Source organism: Notolepis coatsorum (assembly GCF_963971535.1).
Source record: "Notolepis coatsorum genome assembly, chromosome: 16".
NCBI classification, from domain to species: Eukaryota; Metazoa; Chordata; class Actinopteri; order Aulopiformes; family Paralepididae; genus Notolepis; species Notolepis coatsorum.
Genome location: NC_140180.1, coordinates 59,063,877 through 59,088,301, shown reverse-complemented (window position 1 = coordinate 59,088,301; position 24,425 = coordinate 59,063,877). Strand labels below are relative to the sequence as shown.

Below are 24,425 nucleotides of genomic sequence, written 5' to 3'. Positions count from 1 at the left end.
CTGTATTTACTGGTGAAGACTGACCTGAGGAACAGGCTGCAGGGAGACCATCTGTCCGCTTGTATGCGTCTCAGCATCAATGGGCCCCCTAATAATAATAATAATAATAATGGATTGGATTTATATAGCGCTCTTCTCTGACTCAGAGCGCTTCACAGAGTCCATTATTCGTTCATACACAGTCATACCAGTGGTGGTAAGCTACAATTGCAGCCCCCTACCAGTGAATTCCCCTACCAAAGAGCCCTGGAGCTTTTCTTTCAATAGCCCAGGAAAATGTAATGCTCTAAGGCAGAATGTAGCCTATGCCACTGAGACTTCTTATGTGTAACGTGCTGTTGTAGTGTTATGATTTGTGTATGTTAGACAGTTAGTATGTTCTATGTATCTATGTTTTCTATTTATATTATCTATTAAATCATCTATATCTATGTTCAATACAAATAGTGTACACTTTCTTAAGTGTTGAGGCATGTCATTAATCTTGACATTTACCCTGATTACAACTACACTGCAAAACAATTTAATCTTATCAAGTGAAAATATCTTGTATTTGGTACAATAAGTCCAATATTGATTAGAATTATTTTGAATTATCTTATCCCACTGGCAGATAATTTAGCTTTTTTTCTTATTTTTATAAATTTAATCTTTAAAGAAAACAAGATTAACATTTTCTTAAAACAAGATTAAATTGACAAATCAAGAGAGAAATAAGAAATTATCTGCCAGTGGAATAAGATAATTCAAGATAATTCTACTCGATATTGGACTTATTGTACCAAATACAAGATATTTTCACTTGATAAGATGAATTTTTTTGCAGTGTACAAATATTCAGCTACGTGGGCCTCCAGAGCACTTCTAGTGTCAGCGGACACACCAAAAACATCCTAGCAAATTCACATGCACATGACTACATGAACATGAATCTTGAACAATTCTTCTGTAGTTTTAAGTTATTTCTCCGGCAGCGTGCGCTAATATGGATTCCGGCGGCACGTGCGCACTAACAAATATAGATTCCGGCAGCGTGCGCGCAGCACAGATTTCTTTTTACAGGGAAAACACTGGTATGGGAAACCCTGCATTATGGCGTGCAAGAATGACTGGTGAGAGAGAGTCAATGTTGTAAACAAGCGTATGCCCAGCCTAAAGAGTTCCATGTTCCACTCTACTAAATGTCACATAATGTCACAACATTATCACAACCACTGTATCTTCTACAGTATGGAAAGCTTTCTGCATCATTTACTTGTCATTTACACATGATTCCTCTCACCCAACATGGATACAAGGGTTGTGCACCGCATGGCATGACAATACAATAGAGGTGGATTCATATTTGATTCAGATTGCCTCTCCAAATATTTAATACTTTTTTGATTCAGTACAGTTTGATTAATGCTTTTATCTATTCTGGATACAAATGTGACAGGATTGATTTAATTCATTATAGCAATAATTGAATGTATGCAACTAAAATCAGTTTTATTAATTACTTTATAAATATATAAATACGGGGCGGCTACGTGGTGCAGTGGGCAAGGCGCTCGCCACGAATACTGGAGACGCTGGGTTCGCCTGTTCGAGCCCAGCGCTCCACATTGCTTTCAGTTTAGCTGGTCGTCCGTACTAATACACATTGGCAGTATTCGGGGGTGGGAAACTGATGGGTGGGGATTGGGCGTTGTGGACAGCGACTCCTACAGGTCTGTTGGTTCGCCTGCGCAGTAGAATCAGGAAGCGATGGGGGCGGCGCCCCTCCAAAGCACAGACCCCTGACGCTGAAAGATCGCGCCGCGCAGGTGAAAAGATGCGACTGCTGTTACCTCGAGTATCGGAGGGGACTCGTGCTATGTATGACTTAGTCCACATTGCAGCCGGCTTGTGGGAGGCAAGAAACAGCGTTCGAGACAGGGGAGGGTTGAATTGGATGATACGAAATTGGGATGGGAGAAAAATATAAAATGGGAGAAAAAGTGGATAAAAAATAAATAAATATATAAATACGTTTAATTTAGATTCCAGCTTTACTGGTCGATGTGGCTTGATTTTCACATTTATTATGCATTGATTGATTTATATATAAACTTAGATTTTTTCTTTTTACAATACTTGTAATACAGTTGTTTTCTGGCTGCATGGACTCTTATACTGTGTGTGTGTGTTTGCAGCGGAGGAGGATGAGGATAAAGAGGATGATTTTCGTGCTCCGCTCTATAAAACGGTGGAGATCAAGGGCATTCAGGTGAGAATGAAGTGGTGCTCCACCTGTCGCTTCTACCGACCGCCACGCTGCTCCCACTGCTCCGTCTGCGACAACTGTGTGGAGGTAAAGTACACACACACACACACACACACACACGCACACACACACACACACAGGGGCGGAGCTTCCTATAGGCGACATAGGCGGTTGCCAAAAACTGCACCCAGCAAAAAAATAAACGTTTTTGTGCCCCCTCTATATCTGCAACCAATATTTTGACATAAAAAATATATATATATCTAAGTTGTTTTTGTTTTAATTCTTTAGTGTGCACTTTACATTTATTCTTAGCTCTCGTTCTTGTTTGTAATAAATAAAGGTGCAGTACTTTACTGTATAACTGTTAAAGGCCCACTTGCAGGTTAAACCCTACTCTTCAATTATGGGTAGTTTAGCTTAGCAGACGCCATCAGTGCCGTGACGTCACTGAAGGTTAACTTTCCCCTACTTCTGAGCCACTACAATGGAGTTTGACGAGTGCAGAAAGCTATTTCCTTGATCCAAATGGACGCCTTACAAGACGCAAATGGGTTTAATCGTCGGAGAGACTTTGATGGACCAGCTACAACTGAATTTTTGGTTGAAACAAGGTAGTTATAAGGTTTTTAATGTCGTAAAAAAAAAAGAACTACATGTACCACTAGGCAGCCTGTTGTTCAGTACAGCAGCGCTATTGGTCTGTTAGGCTGCCGCCTTATGCCTTATCCCCGTCATGGGTCATAATACCAAGCTGGCTATATGGCTCTGGCTAACGTTAACGTTACCCCGCTAATGTTAGCATTATGTCTACTGTCGTGAACCATTTTAAATCGGGGCATGTAGAAGAGTTTCGGGAACGTATAAAATGTGCAGGTCCTCTTCTCAGACCTGTGGGGCAAAGCACTGCACGCATCATGCCGGCTAGCAAGCTACACGTCACGGCATGTTGATAGCACAATAGTAGCCCCTTTCATGACTGTGATGCACTCAGTCACGAAACGGGCTACCACGATAGCTAATTAACGTTAACGTTACAAGCTCAAACACCTTATAACTACTAGAGTTGTTCCGATACCGATACCAGTATCGGAAATGCCTCCGATACAGCCTAAAATGCTGGTATCGGCGACTACACGTAAATTCTATGCTCCGATACCATATGACGTAATTTATCAACAACACGTGCGGTATCCTCCTGCTTAGAGTGCATTATAAAACAAACATGTTTTTAATTGGCCGTGAATGAAAGTGTCAATGCTGTTTGTCATTTTAACGGCAGATACTTTTTTTTTTTTATCAACTTTTTCTCCCATTTTCTATATTTTCTCCCATCCCAATTTCGTATCATCCAATTCAACCCTCCAATTCAACCCTCCCCTGTCACAAACGCTGTTTCTTGCCTCCCACAAGCCGGCTGCAATGTGGACTAAGTCCCCCCACTACTGCGCAGGCGCACCAACCGACCTGTAGGAGTCGCTGTCCACAACGCCCGATCCCCACCCATCAGTTTCCCACCCCCTAATACGGCCAATGTGTATTAGTACGGACGGCCAGCTAAACTGAAAGCAATGAGGAGCGCTGGGCTCGAACAGGCAAGCCCAGCGTCTCCGTCATTCGTGGCGAGCGCCTTGCCCACTACGCCACATAGCCGCCCTAACAGCAGATACTTTCTTAAATGCCATCGTCCCGACAGAGCGGTGTTGACGGGGAGCTCTGATGTATTCGCTTGCGTTGCTGGTGTTATTAGCATTAGCTGAAGAGCTACCTGAAAAGATAGTTTTAGCTTAACGTTACCTTGGCTAAAGTTGGAGCTATTCCTAATCCAGCAATAATGGCTGCAGACCTGCAAGCAAAGTACAGCAAGTTGGCAAAGGAGTATTCCAAGGTAAATTACTTTTTCCCCAGTAACGTTATAGCTCGCGTTAACTGGCTAACCTAAGTGCCGTCCACCTCTCCCACACATGCACGCAATTTTTTTTTATCCACTTTTTCTCCCATTTTCTATATTTTTCTCCCATCCCAATTTCGTATCGTCCAATTCAACCCTCCCCTGTCACGAACGCTGTTTCTTGCCTCCCACAAGCCGGCTGCAATGTGGACTAAGTCATACATAGCACAAGTCCCCTCCGGTACTTGAGGTAACAGCAGTCGCATCTTTTCACCTGCGCAGCTCGATCTCTCAGTGGCGAGGAGTAACGCGTGGGAGGCTCACGCTGCCCCCGACACTTCCTGATTCTACTGCGCAGGCGCACCAACCGACCTGTAGGAGTCGCTGTCCACAACGCCCGATCCCCACCCATCAGTTTCCCACCCCCTAATACGGCCAATGTGTATTAGTACGGACGACCAGCTAAACTGAAAGCAATGTGGAGCGCTGGGATCGAACATGCGATCCCAGCGTCTCCGCATTCGTGGCGAGCGCCTTGCCCACTATGCCACGTAGCCGCCCTCCACACATGCACGCAATTAATGACATAATGCGGACAGCCATACCGGTGACGATGTAAATGTATGCACTGGTATCGGATCAGTATCGGTATTGGCCGATACCCAAAGCTTAGGTATCGGAATTGGATCGGGAAGGAAAAAATGGTATCGGAACATCTCTAATAACTACTACTACTGTCGTGTCCATAAGTTCCCTGGCAGAATACTTTGTTTGTGAGGACAAAGGTATACAAAGAGGAGAGAACCATTTTAAATCGGGGCATGTTAGGAGTTTCGAGAATGCTGGCTAGCAAGCTAGTATTTAAAAATATGGTAACGTGGTTGTGGCTTTTACAAATAGTGGTTAGCTTTAGAGATAAATGGCTATGATCATGGAGCAATAGTGTTAGGTGAAACAGATACTAGATCCTCTGCTAGTAGTAGTAACAAGAAGGCTCTTTGCTTCCTGCCACTACCTGCCTGTGATTCTCAGGCGCCCTGCTGCCCTGTACCTTGTGTGACGTCATCATTAACACTATGGCGTCTGTCCACGTATATATACGTGTTTCGAAAAAGAACGTTGTGGACCAGAGCCACGTATATACTCGTGGCAAGTTGTTATTGTTTTATTCCATATTTATAACGCTTAATAGGTACCCCATCCACTAGCAGGATCTTTTCACATATTTGATTTTCGAAACATGCAGTACCGGCCAGACCCGCTTAGGGGCGCCATCGCTCCACTGCAGTATCATTATGTGGATTTAAAAAAAAAATGCAAGTACAGTCATGTGGGCGGATCATAGATCCTTGATTCCAAACGAAGCCCCTCCATCTTGGATCAGCTTGCCGAGCGTTTTTTTCAGCGTGGAATAATGGGATTTATGATTAGCCAATGTGCATATCGATCTACCAGAATCCGATGACTGGTGAGGAAATGCTGCCGGCGATCACATGGCCTGACGGTAGGATAATATTACCCCAAATTACAGCTGGATTGGACATTGTTTTATAACGTAACGTGATCGATCAATGAAAATGCTATATTGAACACATACTGTATTGCTAATCAATAATAGTAATCGGCGTTCCCCGCCGCCCCCATTTCATCCATAGATGCTCTGTAATAGTCCGGATGCTACGCAGTTTGTTTTATATCATTCGTATATATACAGCAGAAATGGCGTTTGATATAATGGCGCCAACGTTTAGCCTATTTTGCAGCCTCCTGCAGAAAAGCCTAGACGGAAAGTGCTATATACCTTATATTCACGACGCTATAAAATGACAACCAACCGATGGATTTTTATTTTCTTTAAGCCATTATGAAGGCACGGTTTATGCACTCAAGTGACAATGAGAATGGACAGATAGCAATACTATAAATGATATATAAAGCTCTTAGAAAGTACATCGGTTTGTTTACAATCTGCTGTCCTCTGAGGCCTAAATCACCGCGCCCCGCCGGTTGCCATAGTGTTAAGATGACACACGCACGCCAGCGTTTCCGTTAGCCGGTAATTACCGGTATTTGACCGGCAAAATCTGTTGAAGTCCGACATATTTAATCTCTCCGGTCTTAATGTCCGGTGAAAATAATTCCCTGAGTCTAAGCACAATTTGATTATTTGAATTGTATTAAAATAGGCTAAAATTAAATAGCCTATGCGATGAACGAAACGATCATTACATTTGTTTCCTCGTTGCTTCTAATAATGACAACGACGTTGTCAGCGAGAGCTTAGTGCTGGGTGTGTGAACTTTTGTGAAGCTGCAGAGCCGGAGCAGCAGCAGCAGCACAATGCAGTATTCCAGCAGTACTCCAATTCAGCCATTTTCAATTCAATGTTGGGTGGTGGGCGCTGCTGTGCGGTCCCCAGAAAAGAGCCAATAACAGCTGAATCAGCTGCTCTGCAGCGCCATACTCTTTGCAAATAAGTCGTTGCGAGGTGGAGAGAGTCGTCACGCAAACCCACGATAATGTTGCCGTCTCTCTCTGCCAAATTTCTCAGTTCTTTGCTTGATATAATTAATACAAATGTCCAATATAACGGAATTCGTTAGCTCATAAAAATGTGATTATAACAGACTGTTGTTTATTAATGTCGGGCGACTGCCCACAGACACCTATTTGATTTAAAGTCGGCAGCAGCACGAGTCTCGGGACTTATTTTATTTGAAATATAATGACTTTATACGCAAAAGTAGCCTAGTTTTAAGTAAAAATATTATAAATCTACATGCCTTGATGATGTCATTCTTTTGTTTTGTTGTCATTCTTTTGCCTATCAATTGTTTTTAAGCTCAATAAACCCTGACCGGAATTTCTGTCATTTGACCGGTAGATTGGAATCTACCGGACACTGAGGCCGGCAACAATTTTTTCTAACGGAAACCCTGACGCACGTTATGAACCATGGATTAAAATATGCACGTGCGTGGTGGTTGTGGTTGGGCGGACAAAATGTTTGATTAAAAACGCTAAAACTGTGTCAATTTCGATACTTTTCCCCCCCTCTTCATGAAAGTCACTGTTGGCCTAGTCACATTGTTTATTGAACAAAAATACAACCTGCAAGTGGGCCTTTAAGATGTTTTGATTTGGGGGGGGGGTGCAGCTTCCCTAGGGCGCCAAATGTGCTAGGTCCGGCCCTGCACACACACACTTGAATGATTCAGTTTTCCATTCACACATAATGGAACAAGCAAGGGGCATATACATTGTGAATGTGTTCAGAGACACGTCAGTTCCATACAGTATGTGCTCAATAAGATGTCCGGTTGATACATACAGTACAATGAGTGCACTGCATACAGAGTTTGTTTCACTCACTCACTCACTCACTCACTCACTCACTCACTCACTCACTCACTCACTCACTCTCACTCTCACTCTCACTGCACCATTAACACTTTCAGTGCCAGCCATTAGACGCAGCCGTCTGTAGCAACGCCACCACTAGATGGATAGGGATCCGTCACCTTGTTTGTAGAGCTATAACTATATTCTATATTATAGCTATGGATACAATACTATGGTCCATTTGACATCACCTAACTATCGTTCAATATGTGAAAAAGAATATGTTCCTGTGTTATACCGTGGTGAATATAAGTATGGTTTTAGAGCGGTTTAGGGTAATTCATGAAATGCTGAGTTATAGCCCTACACGTCAATTCCACTATAGACGTTGCCATTTCTTGTCTGTATATGCTATTATCCCGAAATCAAATCTATATCATAGGATTATGTTCCATCATGAATGCATGAAAGGGTTTCTGATTATTTGATTGTCAGTAACGGCGTTCGTATTGAACACTAAAAGCGGTTATCAGCCCGATCGGTATGAAAGCATTGCACGATCAAGCTAAAATGTACGTCAGATCATTCTTACCTGTGATCGAGAGTATTCCAAAAATAATATTCCAATTGTTTGCTCGCCATCTGGTACATCCAATGTCTATTTGGTCCACGGCATAATCCACCACAACATAATGGACCGGGGATATTTGACGCGCTTCAATGCAACCGGGACAACCGTTCGCATTGGCCGACAAGGAAAAATTAAACCCGAGACATTTGGCCGTCCCACAGGGGAAGATACAAAGTTACAAAGGGTGCTCGATACCGCCGTCTAGCGGGATGCGGCCGGTATTGCACCTTGGCGACCTCAGACTCATTCCATAATGGTAACATGGTGGATAATGAATAAAAATATTGAAAAAAAGGAAAAACGACCCAGAAACGACTTAAGTAGTTTTTGGCACTGAACGACTTAGGCCCAGAAACGACTTAACTTGTTTTTGGCACCGAAAGTGTTAAACTGCTGCCCACTCATTAAATAACATTTCTGGTGGATTCATTCCCATTCTAGCTTCTGGTTTTGTGGTGCCTGACAAAAGGCTTCCAATGTATTAAATTCACACGGGCAGCAGCGCAACGGCCACTCCCACTGGACGTGTTTATATTTGTTTTTATTATTTAGTTAGTGGGAATTGTTATTGTAAGGGAACAACTTTTTCAGTGAAAATTATGACAAGCTACGGCTATATGCCAAAGAAATGACTATTCCCCTGAAAATGTCCTTTCGAGCAATACGTTTTATACACTTGATGCTCTGTCTTCCTCTTCTCCTCCTCTCTTGACCCTTTTGACCCTCTGCCCTGGTAGGACTTTGACCACCACTGTCCCTGGGTGAACAACTGCATCGGCAGGAGGAACTACCGCTACTTCTTCCTCTTCCTGATGTCGCTCACCGCCCACATCGTAGACGTGTTCGGCTTCGGCTTGGTCTTCATCCTGCACCACCGCCACCAGCTGGACACGCCACACGCCGCCGTCACGTATCCTTCAAGGATAGAGCTTACTGTGATTTAAAGTGGCACGGTGGTGCAGTGGTTAGCAGCACTGTTGCCTCACAGCGAGAATGTTCTGGATTCAAACCCCACCAGGGGGCCTTTCTGTGTGGTGTTTGCATGGGTTTCCTCTTGAGTACTCCGGTTTCCTCCCACACCAAAAAGACATGCATGCTACGTTGCCTGCCATTGCCTTTGACTATGATACTGGCTTTACAACTGGAGTTGGTCCCTTGACCAAGGTACTGGCTTTACAACTGGAGTTGGTCCCTTGACCAAGGTACTGGCTTTACAACTGGAGTTGGTCCCTTGACCAAGGTACTGGCTTTACAACTGGAGTTGGTCCCTTGACCAAGGTACTGGCTTTACAACTGGAGTTGGTCCCTTGACCAAGGTACTGGCTTTACAACTGGAGTTGGTCCCTTGACCAAGGTACTGGCTTTACAACTGGAGTTGGTCCCTTGACCAAGGTACTGGCTTTACAACTGGAGTTGGTCCCTTGACCAAGGTACTGGCTTTACAACTGGAGTTGGTCCCTTGACCAAGGTACTGGCTTTACAACTGGAGTTGGTCCCTTGACCAAGGTACTGGCTTTACAACTGGAGTTGGTCCCTTGACCAAGGTACTGGCTTTACAACTGGAGTTGGTCCCTTGACCAAGGTACTGGCTTTACAACTGGAGTTGGTCCCTTGACCAAGGTACTGGCTTTACAACTGGAGTTGGTCCCTTGACCAAGGTACTGGCTTTACAACTGGAGTTGGTCCCTTGACCAAGGTACTGGCTTTACAACTGGAGTTGGACCCTGCGCTCTGCACAATGGTTGCCCACTGCTCCTTAATAGTTATGATGGGTCAAATGCAGAGGAATAATTTCCCCAAGAGGATTAATAAAGATACAACAACCTATATTGTGCAGAGGGGAAGTTTGTCTGCGTTTCAATACACACAACTGACACCAGCAATATACACATTATAACATAACTGCTATTTTGGACCTTTGTATCCTATTTATGGTCTGTCTACCATGTACCTGACACATAGAGACCATCATTTCACTGATCGGTCCAGTATTGAGTTAGCTACAATTTACCTGCAGGCCCTCACTGGGCTACAAAAAAACAAAACATTTGAATTGTACGTTATTACTTTTTAAATCCCGGCTGTGAAATGATTCCTCTGCATTTGACCCATCCTAACCACTGGAGGTATACCCAGGATGCATGTTTTTTGGTGTGGGAGGAAACCAGAGTACCAGGAGGCAACCCATGCAAACATGGGGAGAACATGCAAACATACAACTTATTACACACGCCTTGTGTACTGTGGTATTATTTTTATTGGAACAGTGTCTGCTGATGAACAACATCATTGGTCAAATTCTGATATTGCCCTTTAATTACATTTATGCACATTTCTGTTTCAGTTTTGTATCCATTGTCCCTCTGAATCTCCTATTGGCCATTTTTCTGTATGGATTGTAGTTATCATCTCCTTGACCCCTCGTCCTCCCAGTATGGCTGTGATGTGTGTGGCTGGTCTCTTCTTCATCCCAGTCGCTGGTCTTACTGGGTTCCACATTGTACTGGTGGCCCGCGGTAGGACCACTAATGAACAGGTGCGTGGTGGTGGCTTTAAATAATAAAATATTTGTGTTCAGAAGAAGAAGCTGAACTTTTTCAAAGTGCTTGTTTGTGCGTCATGATTTTCTAATGGAATTTGTGAGAAGAAGGCTGTTGTACTGCTCTGCTCTGTTTGACTGGGCGCTGGAAAGTTACTGAAAAAGTAATTGAAATGTAATTTACATAGAGCGTTAACTGTGTAAATGAGCTCTCTCTCTCCGTCTCCTAGGTCACAGGGAAGTTTAGGGGCGGCGTTAACCCTTTCACCAACGGTTGCTGGAAGAACATCTCGCATGTGCTGTGTAGCTCCTTGGTCCCCAGGTCAGTCTGGCACCAACTCCTCCAGTCCTGGACATGGGGCTGTCGGGGGCCACCGTTTTGTCTTTTTCTGGAAATTGGTTGTTTGCGTGGCTAAATGAATCCGTTATAGAAGCTAGATGTTGTAATAACAAGGCTAAATGAATCCGTTATAGAAGCTAGATGTTGTAATAACAAGTCTAAATGAATCCGTTATAGAAGCTAGATGTTGTAATAACAAGGCTAAATGAATCCGTTATAGAAGCTAGATGTTGTAATAACAAGGCTAAATGAATCCGTTATAGAAGCTAGATGTTGTAATAACAAGGCTAAATGAATCCGTTATAGAAGCTAGATGTTGTAATAACAAGGCTAAATGAATCCGTTATAGAAGCTAGATGTTGTAATAACAAGGCTAAAGGAATCCGTTATAGAAGCTAGATGTTGTAATAACAAGGCTAAATGAATCCGTTATAGAAGCTAGATGTTGTAATAACCAGGCTAAATGAATCCGTTATAGAAGCTAGATGTTGTAAAAACAAGGCTAAATTAATCCGTTATAGAAGCTAGATGTTGTAATAACAAGGCTAAATGAATCCGTTATAGAAGCTAGATGTTGTAATAACGAGGCTAAATGAATCCGTTATAGAAGCTAGATGTTGTAATAACAAGGCTAAATGAATCCGTTATAGAAGCTAGATGTTGTAATAACAAGGCTAAATGAATCCGTTATAGAAGCTAGATGTTGTAATAACAAGGCTAAATGAATCCGTTATAGAAGCTAGATGTTGTAATAACAAGGCTAAATGAATCCGTTATAGAAGCTAGATGTTGTAATAACGAGGCTAAATAAATCCGTTATAGAAGCTAGATTTTGTAATAACAAGGGTAAATTAATCCGTTATAGAAGCTAGATGTTGTAATAACCAGGCTAAATGAATCCGTGAAGCTAGATGTTGTAATAACAAGGCTAAATGAATCTGTGAAGCTAGATGTTGTAATAACGAGGCTTGTGGAAGTAAGTGTCAGCAGCAGCTCACCATGATTTGCATCTACTCTCAATGTTGGTGTTGAGGACGTAATTACTTTCTTTATATACATACACACAGTACATACACACATATATATATATATATATATATATATATATATATATATATAAGATATTATGATATTTTGCTCTGGTCAAAATATCTTTTTTCGTAACAAAATTCTTATGGTGCGACTTTCATTCAAAATGCTCCATTTACACTCCGCTTCCTGCACACAAGGCTTGTGGATGTGCAAATATGCCTTTGTTTAAACCGTCAGCCGAGACTTCTCTTTCCAGTTCAGGTGCTGATTATTTAATTAGAAAAAAGAAAGAAAAACCTGTAAGGCAGGTGAATGCTGCTCTGTCTAACTTAGTAACATGTGAAGACTGTCCTAGACAATTTAGTAACATGTGAAGCCTTTTCCCCCCATTTTGAATTAGATATGTGGGTCGGTGGCATGGCCCACAGACTGTGGAGGTCCAGCCGCCCTTCCTGAGGCCTGTTCTCACTGAAGCCCAACTGGAGGCCAAGATCCTGGACAACGGCATCCAGAACGACCGACACAGCTCCAGGGTACTACTACTAGAGGACACACACACACACACACACACACACACACACACACACACACACACACACACACACACACACACACACACGCGTACTGTAGACACATACTGTACTGTGTACACACACACACACATACTTGCACGCATGGCCTGAAATTGTCTCTCACTCTATAAGGCCAGCTTATCATAACAACCTTTCATTGTGCGTGAGGCTGTTTGTAGAGCTAAATCTATACTTTATATTATTGCTATCTATCCATTGTCATTGTCAATTGACACTATAAACCGTGCCTTCAATATGCCTTAAATAAATAGTTTTTCATCAATACGTTCCCATTTTATAGCGTCGTGAATATGAACTATATACCACAATGTTCTGGGGTATTTCCTGGAAGGCGAGATACAGAGCGCTAAGCTAATAACGTTAAATCGAATGGCGTTTCGGCTATACACAAGCTAGAGCTAAAACTCTAAATGCATATTATCGGTATCATGGTCCACCATGAATGCATGAAAGGGGGGGGGGGGGGGGGGAACGTCGTTTCTGATTATTGATTACCAATAACGGCATTAGCCTCATACGCTGGTTGACTATCAAAGCAAGGCCAGATCGGCTGTAATTACGTGAAAAAGCTCTTACCGTGGGCCGGTTGGATCCCAATACGGATTTCCCAGTTATCGATCGCCATCTGGTAGATCGATATGTCCATTGGCTGATGCTATATTCCTTTACTGCATACTGAATTCAGCGTCCCAAAAAGTTTTCCAGGTTACATGCTACAGGCATAGCTTCAGGCTAACAAAAGTCCACCCATGATGAAAAAAATAAAAACACCGGTCTGTAACAGGGAACACTGCATTATTGAGACAGCGCCCCTACGAGGATCTGGCCGGTAATGCACTTTTCCGAATCCCAAGAGTAGGGTTAATCTGCAGTGCCGCTCGGTGACATTGCGTAGGACATTACAATGGAATAAAAGCCAAAACAACCTTCTCAAGCGTTGGATCCGAAACACGTATATATACACGTGGTTGGCCACGAATGTGTTAAACAGGTATGTGACTGGAGGCAAAGGACATGAATGTTGCATACAGAGCACACAAAACATTAACACTTTCAGCGCCAATCACAACTATAGTCGGGTTATCTCGCCATGCGTTGAGCGCCAAAACCAGAGTATAGTCGAGTTTTCGATCGTTTTCATTGTTTTTTCTTTTATTCGATTTTTTTAATTCTATACAGTCTCACGGACCTCGTGTATCATTGGGACTCATTCCGAGACCCCAAGATTGCAATGCCGGCCGAATCCTGCTAGGTGGCAGTATCGCCTACCCTTTGAAACCGTATTTCACACTGTTACATTTTATATGGTCCGGGCGGAGAAATGGTACCCGGGCAAGTGAATAGAATAGATAGAATAGAAATACTTTTATTATCCAGAGGGAAATTTGGCACAGGCTTCATTCGAGCCACTTGGAACGTGTCCAGCACACTTCCCGGGGACCCGATGGACATCAATACTGGAAATCGCGATCAGACAATTGGAATATTCATTTTGGAATACCTCCTAGCAAAGGTAAGGACTATATGACATCAATCCTACTTTGATCCTACAATGATTTCACATAGATCGCAACAACCATATGTCACGTATTCCAAAACTTATACCGTTGCTGACGATCAGAGCATCACAAAACGACCCCCCTTTGATGCCTTCATGATGAAACATAATACCTATTATATACCTTTGATTTGGAAATAGTATCGTGTCCAGGTGAGCAACGCGAACGACTTTCGCAAAATGCACATAGCGCTCCATAACTCAGCTTCCAGGAATTAGCCCGGATCACTCTGAAACTATACAATATTCACCACGGGATAACATGCGAACGTATACATGAAGAAATAAAAAAATTACATGTTGGACGACATGTTTCGTCTCTACCACAAAAAAACGCTGTTAGCAATGACCGCAGCAAGCTAGCTCAGTTTGATTATCTCATGTTCGCTATTATAAGTAATAGCAAAATGAAATCTTAACGTGAGGGGCGGAGAGGATCTTTGAATAGGAATCGAATAGTTCCCAGTGACTATCGAATAGCAATGTTGTGAGTTTGCCCATCCCAGATGCATAGCTAGCTCCCTTGACTTGCTGAGGAAAATTGGATTAATCGCTAGGAAAACAGTCATGCAAATTTAGCATAAAACGCCTATCAATTGCATACCCAAAGTAATTTGAAAGCTATTCTTGAACCATTTATAGCACATACTGTCTGAGTCTGGCCTCTTTTGGAAGGATTTTTTTTTATCTACTTTTTCTCCCCATTTTTTCTATTTTTCTCCCGTCCCCAATTTCGCATTGTCCAATTCTACCCTCCCCTGTCTCGAACGTTGTTGGCCATGCCTCCCATAAGCCGGCTGCAATGTGGACGAAGCCTTGCATCACGTGTCCCCTCCGGTACTCGAGGAGACAGCCGTTGCATCTTTTCACCTGCACAGCGCGATCTCTCAGCGGCGAGGGTCTGCGTGGGAGGGACACGCCGCCCTCGTCGCTTCCTGATTCTACTGCGCAGGCGCATCAACCGACCTGTAGGAGTCGCTGTCCACAACGTCCGATCCCCACCCACCAGCTTCCCAACCCCTAATACTGCCAATTGTATTAGTATGAACGACCAGCCAAGCTGGTAGCAACGCCGAGAGCTGGGCTCGAACCCAGCGAGCGCCACCTAGCCACCCGAAAGGAAACATTCTGAATTTTCTTCCACAACAGGAAGAATCACTCTGAGTAATACTGTAATAGAGTTACAGAGGTTTGAACACACTGAAATATGTATATATTTTTTATATAGTGCTGTCAATAGATACAATTTTTTTTACTAATTAATCTCAATGTTCTGTAATTAATCTAGATAAAAAATAGCATTTTTATACTTAAGACCGAAGCTTGCAACAGATATTTACTTGAGTAAAATCATGGAATTAATGTAAAATCAACACAAAGTATATTTAGATTCAAAGACTATTTTAATAGCTTTCTTTGAATACACAGTTTCTCTCCTGTGAAATACAAATGATCAACATTGACTCAGCTAGACCTCTTTCTTATATCCGCGGCGCTAACAGAAATAAAAACAACCGATGCCCATGTTAAAGTGCATATTGGCTTAGAGGACGATAATGTCTTGTATGAACTACCAGTAATATAAATCATATTAACAACAAAAAATGTGTTCCATCTTCATGTCAGATGATTTTCAAAAAGGTGCATGAGTCGATGCAAAAAAAAGAACAAGCAAAGATACTGCTGAAAATTCAGAAAGTTTAACATTTTTCACTCCATAGATTAATCTAGATTCATTTATTTTAATGCTTTAAATAATTTTAATTAATCTCAAGTTAAAGCATTAACTTTGACAGCCCTTAACACATCCACCGCCATCCACGCTGTAAAGCGGTATTGCCCGCCATGCTTTGACCGCCAGATCTCGCTGTACAGCGTTATTGAGATCAATATTAAATTTTTTCGCCATGGCATTCATGTTTCATATATACACCTCCGACGCTGCAGCTGGACCCTACGGCTCAATACAACGACGGCTCAATACCGCCGCCTGGTGGATTGTCGGGCGAGTTACACTCGAACAACAGGAAGTGGGAGGTGTGCGTCGATTAAATTCATCCGGCCGTCAGACATTGTTGCAAGGCTCCCGACAGACACTATAGTACATATCGATCGCTTTATAAACTTAATAATCGATATGATTTCGGCGTTTATTGCGACATACAAACCGGAAAGGGACCTAGGCGATCGACGTCCTATACTTGGGATATTTCACCGCCAGTCTCTTTGACGCACGGTAAGAGGACGCTAACGTTAGTTTCAGCCCAATTGTTTATTCATCTCACTGCAAACCATCTGATCAATATATCACTCATACTACATAAAGCATTTACTGATCATCACTAGGGATGTCCCGATCCGATCACGTGATCGGCGCCGATCACGTGCTTTTCAGAGGATAGGGATCGGGAATTTTTTTTAATAAAAATCGGCAGTCAAAAAAAGATTTATTTTTTTATTTTATTTTTTTCAACAAACATGACCATGTTCACGTCTTAAACTCATACGGAGGCCTTAGTTTTGGTTTTAAATTACATATAATATATCATTAATGTATTTATTGTCACACAGAGCAGAATAATTGTCCACAACAAACACATCCCCTTTAATTTACACCGTTGCAACACACACTTTCCCTTTAATTTTAGACGCTCACATCACAACAACACGTTGCTCCCCGAAACACGGTTATCCACTGACTTGAGCAGCTGCTAGAGGTTTGTAACTAAGCATTTTAAAATAGAAAGTCAAGCCAGTCCAACAGCAATTGCAATGTTTGCAAGGAGGACATTTCGCGTGGAGGAAAAACTCATGAAGCAGCAGGAGGCGGAGTTTTCAGACTAACTTTTCAGATAACGGCAATTATTTGCTGTGTGACTGAGGATTATCGTCGGCGTTTCAGACCAGAATGGAGCTAATCATTACGTAAGTCGAACACTGAATGTATACTAATGTGCAAACATATATTGAAACTTTTAATATTTCTCATATGAAGCACATATGAATGTAATAACAAGAGCCGCCGCGCTCGCGCCCCGGACTATAGGCAACAGAGGGGCTTCTTGCTCCGCCAGTTTCTGACACAAATGCGTCAACATTGATTACTAATGTGAAAGATCGGATCGGGAACGATCGGAATCGGTAGATATTTAAAATCACATCATCGGGATCGGATCGGGAGCAAAAAAAGGCGATCGGGACATCCCTAATTATCACGGAATTATAAACTAGCCCCCCCCCTTTCCTCCACGCATGATGACTCATAACGTATACGATCATATACAGTTGAATTTTTTAATATAGCGTGTATAGGGAATAAACGGCAATCGATAATCTATATGCGTTTAGGCCTATAACTCACGTTCTAGGAATTACTGCAGAAAACGATAAAAACACTTATATTCTAGAAGGTATTTTTGTATGAATGAAAAAGTATAACGTTCCTACATCCTGAACGATAGATAATCGATGTTGAATGGGCCATAGTAATGTCAATTTAGCAATACAATTTAAAAGGTTATAGCCCTGCAAAGAAGGTAAACATCTCCATAGGCTTAGAGTGGTGGCAGACTGGCTATATTGATGGATATAACTAATGGCAGGGAATGTGTTAATTATTATTATTATTGGCGGCTACGTGGCGCAGTGGGCAAGGCGCTCGCAACGAATGCTGGAGACTGGGCTCGAACAGGATGCCTCCTGTTCGAGCCCCGCTCTCCACATTGCTTTCAGTTTAGCTGGTCGTCCACAGTAATACACATTGGCCGTATTACGGGGAGGGAAACTGAAGGGTGGGGATCGGGCGTTGTGGACAGCGACTCCTACAGGTCGGTTGGTGCGCCTACACAGTAGAATCAAGAAGCGACGGGGGCGGGGCCCCTCCAAAGCCCAGACCCCCGACGCTGACGGATCGAGCCGCGCAGGTGAAAAGATGCGACGGCTGTTACCTCGAGTATCGGAGGGGACTCGTGCTATGTATGACTTAGTCCACATTGCAGCCGGCTTGTGGGAGGCAAGAAACAACGTTCGAAGACAGGGGAGGGTTGAATTGGACGATATGAAAATTGGGATGGGAGAAAAATAGAAAATGGGAGAAAAAGTGGATACATTTTTTTTTTTTTTTTTATACTTACGTCTGAAATATTTAGCAAATGGATGCCTGGAAAAGAGTTCACGCTGAGAGGTATTAGCTGGAATGCACAATGGGTCCATATCCTGAAGTCTTATCTAGTACAGGTCCAAAGTTGAAAACACCGAAAGTAGTAGTGTTTTACACATACCATTGGCATCAATGCATTCGCACGCGCAGGAGAGTCTTCTCGAGTCTTCTCGAGTCTTCTTCTTTCGTCAGAGAAAAAAACATATATCCTCGGAAATATCCCTCATGTCATATATCGTAATTTCATGAATTTCATTGGCTACAAAAACGGTCAATCGTTTTCACCGTCAGAGGTGATTGGTCCGGTCACCGGGAGGCAAAACCGGAGGTGGTCACTTATTCAAAACTGACGCTCATTGGCTGTTTGGTCTTATAACCTGAAATTGGAAGCACGTAATAGGCCAAGTAGGGTGTCGATCAAACTGCTGCCATTTTAGCTATCAACCAATGTGTTGGTTGACAATAACACAGCGTACAATAACATGTGCTGCAACATTAAGAGGTTAATTGCACGATAGACTACAGGGCTCAGGAGGTAGAGCGGTCTTGTCCTTGAGCAAGATGAGCAGGTTGGCACCTTGCATGGCTCCGCCATCAGTGTGTGAATGTGAGTCAATGTGAGGAACAAAAATTGTAAAATGCTATATAAATGCCCCATTTACAATTTACTACAACTACCAAGTAGTGAGGCACATTGATTCACATCACACCACGTACACGCATGCATCCATTCATACACACACACAAGCCCTAGTGTCCTGCTATGCTATGTTTATTTGTGCTTTTCTGATGAAGTGTATGAACTGAACGTCTTTGCCTCGCCAGTCCAAGAGCAGTCTGGACCAGATGGAGAGTCAGTCAGCCGACGCTGAGCCTCCACCCCCTCCCAAACCAGAGCTCCGCTACCCTGGGCTACCTCGTGCAGACACAGAGGGTGAGATAGACACACACACTATATATATACAGTATCCATCCACGTATATGAATAAATAGATACAAGATACAGCCTCACACACAGTACCTAATATACATACAAGATCCAGCCACACATACAGTACCTAATATACATATATGCATACAAGATACAGCCACACATACAGTACCTAATATATTATATAAAATAGATCCATACAAGTCACACATACAGTACCTAATATACTGTACATATATAAATATTAGATACAAACAGGAGAACCAGCAATACATGCACACAACGGTTAATGGGGTATTTTGTTAAGTGTCATGCTATCACTCACTATGGCTTTGTTGTTGAGGTCTGAGAGGTTGTGGGGTGGGATGAGTTTATTCCTCTTGGAATGGAGGCGGTTAACGTGCTAAAGAAACAGGGAATGGGTTAAATTCTACTTTTGTGGAGCAACAACATAAAAATTGTGTTTGTGGTTTGCAGAGGATATTTTTTGGTTGTGTTGCTCCATGTGAGGTTTATTACTCCATGGTGAGAAACACACACACACACACACACACACCCCCACCAACCAACCAACCAACCAACCAACCAACCATTCTAAATGCTTTCCTGGGTTTTCGCCACTCAGAGAGCAGCTTGTTGACTGAAGCTCCTCCCACTCCGTCGATGTACAAGTACCGGCCAACCTATAGCAGCCCTGGGAGGAACCACACTGCCCTCACACACCCCAACAAGGTATGCACACAACACGCATTCATACAGAGCTTGTACTCACTATACCTTGGTATTTAAGATGCAATAACTATTTTCTGACCATATTTTTCAAAACATCTTATGATCACCTGCCATCAGAAAGTGTCGTTGTGTCATGGTGTCCTACTTGATCAACCCTGCGCTTCCAGCAGCCAGTCAGTTGTTATTCCATCATCAATTTCCTTTGTTAACAAAACCGGGCTCACGCTTTAGCTCTGCCTATTTTATAAACCTATGCAATTTTTCACAGTGAATCTCTTAGTTACATCAGAACAGTTATGTTTATAGGTTATAATTATTTACCCACCTCATTTAACAAGCAGGCAAAAGAAAGTTAAAGATTTAGTTTACAGTGGTGACTTGCTGCCCTCTAGTGGTCAGAAAAGGGTTATTGCAGCTTTTAAATAAGAGACATGCATTATTCTGCGGTGAGAGAAATTACATTTAGGCCATAAGGTGAAGGCTGTATCGTTTCATCCTGTTCCCACCTCCCCGGACTACACAATTTTCACTCTGGGCGAAAGATATATTGGTGTAGATTTAGGAACAAAAAGTTCTCCATTGACAAACTAGCCCATTTTGCGCAATCATAATTTTAAAGTCGGGACTAGATCTTTCCTCGCGAACCGATACTTGGTCACAGCGGAGTTTTATTTGACGTAATTGGTGTGAGTTCGGTCACATATCTTGCGCTCGACCAATAGCAGCTCTCTTTGTTGCGAGGCTTTTGTTGCGACTAGCGGCCTCCAGGCTCCAAAACAGGGGGCAGCGACGGCTGCCAGACATTGACCTTGGACTAATAGGAACCCAAGGAGGACAATACACTACCTGAAGCATACTGCACCTTATGTGACACTGTGAATACTGTGAATATATATTTCATTTAGTTAGATAGTTAAATTATATTGACCAAATTGTTTACACTGCTGTGTTTTTTTTTTTACTACCTGTACCCCCCCCCCCTTCCCCCATGCTCAGTATATTTTTACTGTATTTATTTCTGTATATTTTATTTCATTTTTATTCTATTTACTCTACTCTTATCCTAGGCAACCTGATTGATATGTTATTATTCTAATTCGTGACCTGTCCTGTCTAAATGTTTAAATGTTGAGCGATTTGCAGTGTCAAATTTCCCACGGGATAATAAAAGTATTTCTATTCTATTCTATGGCCATCCGGTGTCAACAAATGACATCCACAGACTAACGTTACGGATAAAAATGGACAAAAAAACACCTTCTAAACACTTAACACTTTGGATGCCAACGACGCTATAAGTCGTTAGTTCATGCCGCCAGTTGAGTGCCGCCAATGACATATAGCGTTTGTTTGTCTTTTTTTTTTTTTTGCGATTTGAATTCATATTTCATCAATCGAGTCTCACGCTAGTGTTGCAGAGTCTCTCTGAGCTCAATTGGGAAGATACCGCCCCCTATCGTCTCTCCCTGTGTAACTGCACCCCATTAGTTTAGACCAGGGGTTCCCAAACTTTTTCAGCTCGAGACCCAAAAGAGAAATTTGGTGTTTCCCCGAGACCCAAACTTACAAAAATACATCATGAATTGCCATAACAGGGCGGCTAGGTAGCGCAGTGGGCAAGGCGCTCGCCACCAACGCAGGAGATGCTGGGTTCGAGCCCAGCTCTCGGCGTTCGTACCAGCTTGGCTGGTCGTTCATACTAATACAATTGGCAGTATTAGGGGGTGGGAAGCTGGTGGGTGGGGATCGGACGTTGTGGACAACGACTCCTACAGGTCGGTTGGTGCGCCTGCGCAGTAGAATCAGGAAGCGACGGGGGCGGCGTGTCCCTCCCACGCAGACCCTCGCCGCTGAGAGATCGCGCTGTGCAGGTGCAAAGATGCGACGGCTGCCTCCTCGAGTACCGGAGGGGACACGTGATGCAAGGCGTCGTCCACATTGCAGCCGGCTTGTGGGAGGCATGGGCTAACAACGTTCGAGACAGGGGAGGGTAGAATTGGACAATACGAAATTTGGGACGGGAGAAAAATAGAAAAATGGGGAGAAAAACATACATTTATAAACTACTGATAAAGAACACAACAAACCATGAATTTCAAATGTTTATTTAATTATAAAAGTACATCACAGCAATAATCAGAGTGTAATGTTAAGTTGCTCACCACCTCATAACATACAATTTTGTAACACTTTTAAATGAACAAACATGTTCTACTCTCCTTTCTATTTCTCACCCATTTTTCAACTCTCCATTTCTTACCCCCTCCCTCAGTCCCTCAACCCCAACATTGAGCAACATTCTGATTAATTTGTACTGACTTATTTTAAAATTCGTCTGACCTGACATCATGATAGAAGGGGTATAATATTTCATCTATGGCACAATGGAATCTAATGAGAGGTATGTGGCTGGTTGAAGTTTTCAACCAGCAGATCTATTCTGGGCTTGGTTTGAAAGTGCTATTCTGAGGTCATGCTGAGCATTTAGTCTGTTTCTGTATTTGTTTTTCAGGTATGCTAGAGTAGAAAACCCAGATTCACATAAGTATGTGGTGCCAAACTGAATCAACACATCTACAAAAAAAAAAAAAATTATTTATTTATTTAACTTTTTATTGGCGACCCAATAAAAACGGGTCCGCGACCCATTTTGGGTCGCGACCCAGAGTTTGGGAAACGCTGGTTTAGATTGATGAAGGGGGGGGGGGGGGGGGGGGGGCAGTTTCCTCATTTTACTTTTCCGTCAAGCCAAGTTGATCGCCGGCCCGGAAAACTCGTGGAATATATATTTACAGTACCCAACGCTGAATCAATAAACGCGATCAATATTTGGAATGGCGATCAGGAATTGGAATAATCTTTTTGGATAACATCTGATCTGAGGTAAGGAATCTATTTTACCAGTCTTGGGATAATCAGCTTTTTTCACAGATATATCAACATGTCCCATATGTGTGTGTCTGTGTGTGCGCGCTGATCAGGAAATGAGAGAATGGATATTTCAGCCCGCTTCTATAGCGTGCATAAGTACACGTATACTATCGATAATCTAGCGTTTATTTGAAAACGATTCATAAATAGGCCGAAAAATTACAACGTTTTTGTGTATGTCAGAATATGTATGCCAGAATATTCTATATATTTTCCTGAAAAACGAGGGCTTTTCAAAATGCTATAAAACGGAAATGAACCGATAAAAAATTTATAAATAGTTGAAGTTATTGTATATGTTGTGTTGTATGTCTATAAATGTTTAATAAAAATTTAAGTAAAAAAAAAATATATATATATATATATAAATAAATGAATAAAAAATTAAATAATTTTTTTTTTTAAATCCGTTTCAACAATGTTGACTGCAAACAAGTAATTGATAAACGACGGGCAGATTAGACACATAGCGATAATTTAAGACCGAGATTATGCGTTCACAACGCTATCATTGAAGTGGGTGGTGGCATTTAACCACGTTTTACCATGTTCACCAGTGGTAATCAAAGTGTTAACAATTGTGTGTATTGAGCCATTCTGTATTGTACCCATTCTGCAATCTGTTAATAAAGTTTTCAATCAAGATAAAATATTCCTTTATTGGTCCCCTTGGTGAAATTCAGGCATCATAGCAGCATGGGGGAGGGGAGGTACAGTACTGTTGTGGAGCCTGATGGCTGCTGGTATGAAGGACTGACCGGAGGTTTATTCGTCACATACATACACAACTAACACAAGTTTAAAGTTTCAAGATTGTTTATTATTTATCACAATAAAATACAGGTACTTTACGATGAAATGCTTGTTTCTGTATGAGCCCCTGATAGTGTGCTTCATACAGTAAAAAAAAGTAAGTAAAAAGTATGTAACGAGGAATATTCAATATACAATACAGAGTAAAATGAGTAAACAGTGCGGTGTGTGTGTGGAGAGATCAGTGTCAAACTGATCTCAACAAATACAAACAAATCACACTACTACTGTATAATCCTAATCCCCTCGCCCTATACATCCCAACCCAGTCCACACCCTCATCCACCACCACACTTCCCAGGCAACACTGATGTTAATCATCCTCACCACTATCATCTGAGTCATCATCCCATGTAGCCCTATCTTCGGTTTCCTTAGAAACATTTGCACAGTTTTGGCATTGACAAAGATCTGTACATGGCAGTTTTGCAGACACACATGAACATCTTCCTGTCTCAAATTGTCCTTGTTTGCAACCGCAGTGGACTAACTGCAACACACTTACCAGTGGCCGGATTTGTAGTCATCCAGGTCACCGTTAACTCCCCATCCTCGACATGCCACCCATTGCCAACAGGTGAAGCGGCACACATTATAGCTTTCAATGAATGTCTCATTATAGCTGCTTGGTAATTTGCCCTTTTGCAGCGTTGGTACAATGAACCACTTGTCGGGGGCATTGAGA

The 24,425-nt window shown here is 42.4% G+C and overlaps 1 protein-coding gene across 3 annotated transcripts in view; it reads left to right on the top strand.

Annotated features, from left to right (window-relative positions):
• The window catches only part of zdhhc5b (zDHHC palmitoyltransferase 5b), a 44,532-nt gene that overhangs the window by 12,511 nt on the left and 7,596 nt on the right, over positions 1-24,425 (top strand). For all 3 annotated transcript variants that reach the window (XM_084332410.1, XM_084332412.1, XM_084332411.1), the window contains 7 exons: positions 2,178-2,335; positions 8,850-9,022; positions 10,546-10,648; positions 10,882-10,973; positions 12,424-12,556; positions 19,159-19,267; positions 19,890-19,996. In XM_084332410.1, the coding sequence (XP_084188536.1) occupies positions 2,178-2,335; positions 8,850-9,022; positions 10,546-10,648; positions 10,882-10,973; positions 12,424-12,556; positions 19,159-19,267; positions 19,890-19,996 (875 nt within the window). The remainder of the gene's footprint in view (positions 1-2,177; positions 2,336-8,849; positions 9,023-10,545; positions 10,649-10,881; positions 10,974-12,423; positions 12,557-19,158; positions 19,268-19,889; positions 19,997-24,425) is intronic.